Source organism: Octopus sinensis, linkage group LG24 (assembly GCF_006345805.1).
Source record: "Octopus sinensis linkage group LG24, ASM634580v1, whole genome shotgun sequence".
NCBI lineage: Eukaryota > Metazoa > Mollusca > Cephalopoda > Octopoda > Octopodidae > Octopus > Octopus sinensis.
Window position 1 is genome coordinate 12,863,989 of NC_043020.1, and position 7,500 is coordinate 12,871,488.

Here is a 7,500-nt window from a genome sequence, read left to right on the forward strand (position 1 = left end):
GTAAAAAACATTCTGTGCCGTATGAATATGTCCCTCGTTTAAGAAACAGATTGGGTTTATTTACATTTGTGAAGAAAAAAAATACCCTTCCCCCCACCCCTAATCCTAACCCTAACAATAACTAACTGTAACTAACCCTAACCCTAAAACAGATTGAAATGCAATAGATTGATACTAGGGTCATAATTATGGGTGACAATTTCATATGACACCGCTAGAAAAAACTGCCGTTCAAACCGAAAAAATCCGAAAATTTATTTTCCTTTCAACCTGTTAAAAAAGGATTATCGCCATCCAGTTTCTTGAATGACACTCCATATTTTTTATTCCAATTAATTTAATGATATACCTTGTTGTGAGTTCTTTGAGGATTTGCTGTGAATGTGAGTGAATGTGTGTTGGGAGTGCAAAGCAAAATCTGGAAGCACTCCATCGGTTACTACGATGAGGGTTCCGGTTGATCGATCAACGGAACAGCCTGCTCATGAAATTAACATGTAAGTGGCTGAGCACTCCACAGACACGTGTACCCTTAACGTAGTTCTCGGGGATATTCAGCGTGACACAGAGAGTGACAAGGCCGGCCCTTTGAAATACAGGTACAACAGAAACAGGAAGTAAGAGTGAGAGAAAGTTGTGGTGAAAGAGTACAGCAGGGATCACCACCATCCCTGCCGGAGCCTCGTGGAGCTTTAGGTGTTTTCGCTCAATAAACACTCACAACACCCGGTCTGGGAATCGAAACCGCGATCCTACGAACTCGAGTCCGCTGCCCTAACCACTGGGCCATTGCGCCTCCACATTCAAATGAATATGGTACTTAAGTCAGATGCACCAGAATTTTGTACAGTGTTATCCATATAACTACATGTGGTGATTATAATCAAAGTAAGCAACAAGAATATCTTCAGTAATTTGGTACGATCGTTTCACACTACATCATTTTATTGCTCAACATTTTAAAACTGATGTAATAATGATCGTACCAAATTACCGAAGATATTCTTGTTGCTTACTTTGAATATATATATATATATATATATATAATATATATATATATAATATATATATATATTATATTAAATTAGAGACAAAACACTATTAGGCAAATCAAACAATGAAAGACTTAAGCCAATACATATGATTAATTTATATTATTTATATTATTATTACATATTTAAATAATATAAATTAATCATATGTATTGGCTTAAGTCTTTCATTGTTTGATTTGCCTAATAGTGGTTTTGTCTCTAATTTAATATAATATAATATTTTACTATAAAATTGGATTCAATCCTAAATCTGATTTTTCCCTGTAAGTTTGGATTTATTCCCTAATATTTATTATATATATATATATATATATATATATATATATATATATATATATATTACAGAGATGTACTCGCATAGCAAGTAATTTGATCTGAGATTGTGTGCTGAAACGAAAACAATTGCAGCGTGGAAGGTGTTTATAAGCCATTTAAGAAACACACAAAAGCCGTTCGATTCACTTCAACATTTAAGTTTAATTTGTCATATATATGTTATATATATATATATATATATATAATATATATATATAATAAATGAATAAATAAATACAACATATGCATATATACATACATATATGTACATACCTACCTCTATATGTATATATGCATGCATATATGGGTACAGGGCACCCAAAAAACGTCGAACACATTGAGAAACGAAAACATAAACAAGGAATTTATATATATATATATATATATATAAGGGATATTAGCCAACCGAATATGGCTAGGGACAGGGCAGGGTGGTGGGGGTGTCACTGTTGCATTTAGCCCCAGACGAACATCAACGTCACCAGATAGGCCTGACAAAAAGAAAAAAAAAAAAGATAGAGGACGCCGTGATGGCGTCAGGCCTATCTGGTGACGTTGATGTTCGCCTGGGGCTAAATGCAACAGTGACACCCCCACCACCCTGCCCTGTCCCTAGCCATATTCGGTTGGCTAATATCCCTTATATTACGGAGCAGTCACTGTCTATATCTCATTTAGAGAATTATTATTGCTATATATATATATATATATATATATATATATATATATATATATTTATTAATTATATCCCTTCATGGGAGACGGTGTGAGAGGATAGTAAGTCATAGTTAGTTTAGATGTCATACAAAATAGATAGTATATATATCTATATATATGTATGTATGTATATTATCCCGTGTTGATGACATGTTAAAGGTACTTATGCCAGTGCCAACATAAAAAGCACCCAATACACTCTGTGAAGTGGTTGACATTAGGAAGGGCATCCAACCATAGAAACAATGCCAAAACAGACAATAGATACTGGTACAGCTCTCTGGCTTACAAGCCTCAATTTAACCACCTAGCCCATGCCAGCATGGAAGATGAATGTTAATGATGATGATGATGATGATGATATGTGTGTGTGTGTATCTATATACAGTTGCGGCCAAAATGTTCAGAACGGCATTGTTTTCGTCAGAAAAGTAGGTATAAGTTTTTATCAAAGTTGTTTTATATTCTATAATTTTCAAAGACAATAAATACGATATTATTTGTTATTGTCTGAGATTTTGGTGTAATTTGAGAGGATAATAAAAAAGTTATGGATGATTTAGTGATTTACTGCAAAACCCATGGCGGCCAAAATGATCAGAACGGTTGCTTTTACTCCATGTTTTAGTATATTTAACCGTCGAACTCTAATGTTTTGAATTTGTTTACGTGATGGTTCATTTACTAAACATTAGTAAGAATATCTGCAGTGTACTTTGTTAATATAATGCCACTTACTCCATTACCAATTCGTCAGCAGATTATTAAGCTTCGAAAGAAGGATAATTTAAGTATTAGGTCTATTGCAAAGATTGTTAACAAGTCAAAAAGTGTTGTTCACGGTATTCTTAAGGTCTTCGATGATTGTGGTTTGTGTGAAGCAAGAAAGTCTACAGGTAGGCCAAGAAAAACGACCAAGAGAGAAGATCGTGCTATGGTAAAGTTGGTTAAAAAGGACAGATTTAAAACTGCTGCTGCTGTTTTTCGGGAAATGAGCATTGTACTGAAGAAAACTTTAACTCGAAAAACTGTGTCTCGTCCTTTAGTTGAACATGACCTACAAGCTAGAGCACCTGCAGTGAAGCCACTGATCAACTCCAAGAATAAAAAGTGTCGTCTTACCTTTGCAACCGAACATGTGTTGTGGTCTCAAGAAAAATGGCAAACGGTGCATTTCAGTGATGAATCTAAGTCTATGTTATTTGGCTCAGATGGGAAAAGGTACGTTCGTCGAAAAGCAGGTGAAAAATTGTCACCTAAATGCCTTAAGACTAGTGTTAAATTCGGTGGAGGAAGTGTCATGGTTTGGGGGATGATATCTGGAGATGTTGTGGGCCCTTTGCTGCGATTACATGGAAAGGTAAATGCAGGAGTTTATAAACAACTTGTAAAAGATCATGTCTTGCCTGTGCTGAGAAATTCAACTAAGCGACCACCCATATTCATGCAGGACAATGCCCCATGTCACAAGGCTGCTAAGGTGGTCATGAACTTCCTCAAGGCTGAAAAGGTTATTGTTATGGATTGGCCTGCTCAAAGCCCAGACCTCAATCCTATTGAAAATGTGTGGAATATTCTAGGAGAACGTTTGAAAGCCAGAAATCCTAAAACAACCGAGCAATTATGGAATGCCCTTCAGGAAGAATGGAATAAAATCACCCAGCAAGAAATTGAAAATATAATTTCCCCATGCAGTCAAAAATGTCAAACTTTGATTGAAGCTAAAGGGCTTCACACTAAATATGAAATAATTCCAGCATTCTCTGTCACTTTTTGATTATTTTGTTATTTTTTCAACCGTTCTGATCATTTTGGCCACCATGGGTTTTGCAGTAAATCACTATATTATCCATAACTTTTGTATTATCCACTCAAATTACACCAAAATCTCAGACAATACCAATTTCGTATTTATTGTCTGTGAAAATTATAGAATATAAAACAACTTTAATAAAAACTTATACCTACTTTTCTGACGAAAACAATGCCGTTCTGAACATTTTGGCCGCAACTGTATGTGCACCTTGTTGTACTCAAGAAGACCTTTCCTCCACAGCATGTGCATTAATACCACTACCCCAGAGGGAGAGGATTGGCCTGCAAGAGCCCTTTGCCAGTTCCACATTAGAAGTGCCGGGCACATACTGTAAAGTGGGACTGAACCTGGAGCCATGGGGTTGGGAAGCAAGCTTCTTATGACACACACACACACACTTTATTTCCATTTGAAATTGGACTTACCATATCTGTATCAGTCATTATATAGCTTTCAGCATTTGGGGGTATCCCCAATTTTTCATCATTCCCTGTACCAGCTGTGCTATCTGCAAAACAAAACAACGAAAAAAAGCAAAAAAAAAAAACACAAACAAACAAATTTTCATAAAACAAACAACAAATACAAATCAATGTTTTGAGACAAAAAATAAAAAGTTAAAAAAAAAACGTGTTTCAATAATTATAGGTTATTTATTATGTTTATGTTAATCAAATATTGATTTCCAGTTAATAAGATGTTTCATAGATTATTTCTGAGAAACTTAAGAGAATGGTGGTTGTTGTTGCCGTTGTTGTTGTTATTATTGTTGTTGTTGTTGTAGCCCCAGGGTGATAATCACCAAGTAGGACCTACACATTTAACATGGACACCCCTGAATCATGTCTGTTAGATTTCAAGTAGGGGACTAATAGAAACATTGTTAACACCCAGGGTAGAATTTAGATTTTACTTTGCACTCATTCAAAATTTTATATTTACTATGTTGCTGTTTAACCCCAGGTCTCTCCTTATCCAGTTAACCTATGATCAAAGGTATTCCAAATGTGACCATCCCATCATCTATTCAATCAAACGGGACTGTGGATTATATTATCTGACGTTTTTTTTTTTTTTAAGCTGGTGATGTATGAGATTTGAGGAAGAATTAACTGCTTTTTCTCTCAAGTCAGGTGAAATTTAGAAGCTTTTCTAAATTATTAATTAGTTCTGCTTCTAGACTGTTTAGGCAGTAATAATAGTTATCTTCCTGCTACTTTACTCTTTACTCTTTTACTTGTTTTAGTCATGTGACTGTAGCCATGCTGGAACACTGCCTTTAGTCAAGCAATTCAACCCCAGGACTTATTCTTTGTGAGCCTAGTACTTCTTCTACCGGTCTCCTTTGCCGAACCACTAAGTTATGGGGGACATAAACACACCAGCATCGGTTGTCAAGCAATGTTGGTGGGACAAACAGATACACAAACATATACACACACACATGCATATATATATATATATATATATATATATATATATACACATATATATGACAGGCTTCTTTCAGTTTCCATCTACCAAATCCACTCACAAGGCTTTGGTTGGCCCGAGGCTATAGTAGAAGACTGTTGACCAACGTGCCATGCAGTGGGACTGAACCCGGAGCCACATGGTTGGTAAGCAAGCAACTAACCACACAGCCACTCCTATGCCTCCTACTTAAATATCTTTGTTAATCAGCATTAATAAAATATTGGTAATTAGCATCATTAATTTGATTTCTATTTTGTGTTATATTTGTACACATTTCAAAAGGTTACAACAGTTTTTGCTACAGCTAAAACATATCTTTAGGTTGTGTTTTAGTTACACCTAGTTTGAGGTCCCTACATGATTAAAGTGAAGGCACATGGCCTAGTGGTTAGAGCAGTGGACTCGTGGTTGAGGGATCACGGATTCGAATCTCAGACCAAGTAGTGTATGTGCTTATGAGTGAAACACCTAAGCTCCACGCGGATCTGGCAGAAGGTAATGGCGAACGTCTGCTGACTCTTTTACCACAATTTTCTCTCACTCTTTCCTCCTGCATCTTGCAGCTCACCGGCGACAGACTTGCGTCCTGTCCAAGTGGGGAACCTATATGCCAAGGAAACCAGGAAACTGGCCCTTATGAGCCAGGGATGGCGCAAGAAGGAACAAACATGATTAAAACATCCATCTTCTTGTTTCTAAATTAGATTTATATTGGTCCATTCTCCTGCATATCTGAACATTTTGAAAAATAACACTACCAGCATCATCCTCATCTTCATCATAATCCTTTAACGTCCATTTTACCATGCCGACATGGGTTGGATGGCTTGACAGGAACTGACAAAGTCAGATTCCATAGTTTGTTTTGGCTCAGTTTCTATGGCTGGATGCCCTTCCTAATGCCAACCACTCCACAGAGTGTACTGGGTGCTTTTTTTACTTGGCACTAGCACCCATATCAATGCTTTTTACATGGCACCTTCGTTTTGGGATTTCAATTCTGTTGTAGTGGGCAAGTCTTCTCCAGTTCAGCAATGTGCCATGTATATCAGACCTTTGTCTTCTCTTTTGTAAGGTTCACCATTTTGAGATTTGCCTTCAACATACTCTTTTACTCTTTTACTTGTTTCAGTCATTTGACTGCGGCCATGCTGGAGCACCGCCTTTAGTCGAGTAACTCGATCCTGGATCTTCTTCTTTTTGTAAGCCCAGTACTTATTCTATCGGTCTCTTTTTGCTGAACCGCTAAGTGATGGGGACGTAAACACACCAGCATCGGTTGTCAAGCAATGCTAGGGGAACAAACACAGACACACAAACACACACACATACATATATATATATACATATATACGACAGGCTTCTTTCAGTTTCCATCTACCAAATCCACTCACAAGGCTTTGGTCGGCCCGAGGCTATAGTAGAAGACACTTGCTCAAGGTGCCATGCAGTGGGACTGAACCCGAAACCATGTGGTTGGTAAACAAGCTACTTACCACACAGCCACTCCTGCGCCTTCCTGTATCTATGGATTATATTTTACAGAATCCCAACCCTAAATGCCTGTCTCAGTACAAAGATAACCGGGAGTTAGTGTTGAGTGCAGCATAAAGAATATGCCAAAATTTCATAAAATCCAAATTTATTTTACACACACAGGCATGGCTGTGTGACACTTTAGATAAGAATATTTTACTATAGCCTTGGGCTGACCAATGCCTTGTAAGTGAAACTGATAGACAAAAACTATGGAAGCTTATCCTATCATATATATGTATGTATACACACACACACATATATATATATATAATTATTATTTGAGGGAATAAAATCCAAACTTACAAGGAAAAAAAAATTCAATTTACTTAATCTTTACATTTTATTGGTATCGCACGAGGAGTTTTAGGTGGCCAATGTAAACTGGTCATGTGCATTCGTGCATATATATGTGTGTATATGTTCGTATATGTAAGTATCCGTATGTTATGTGTATATATATATGTGTATTTATGTGCTATCTGTGTATATTCAACTGATGAGGCAAAGCATTTCTTATGCAGAGCCAGAAATCCAGGATCTAGAATTATCCAGTAATTTTTTTTGCTAGTTTATTTTGTCCTTT

At 36.6% G+C, this 7,500-nt stretch overlaps 1 protein-coding gene across 6 annotated transcripts in view; it reads right to left on the reverse strand.

Annotated features, from left to right (window-relative positions):
- The window catches only part of LOC115224085 (proto-oncogene tyrosine-protein kinase ROS-like), a 193,442-nt gene that overhangs the window by 1,949 nt on the left and 183,993 nt on the right, over positions 1–7,500 (reverse strand). For all 6 annotated transcript variants that reach the window (XR_005003674.1, XR_005003673.1, XM_036512873.1 and 3 more), the window contains one exon: positions 4,328–4,410. Coding sequence is in view for 4 of the 6 variants with exons in the window: in XM_036512873.1 (XP_036368766.1) it covers positions 4,328–4,410 (83 nt within the window). In the remaining 2 variants the exon portion in view is untranslated. The remainder of the gene's footprint in view (positions 1–4,327; positions 4,411–7,500) is intronic.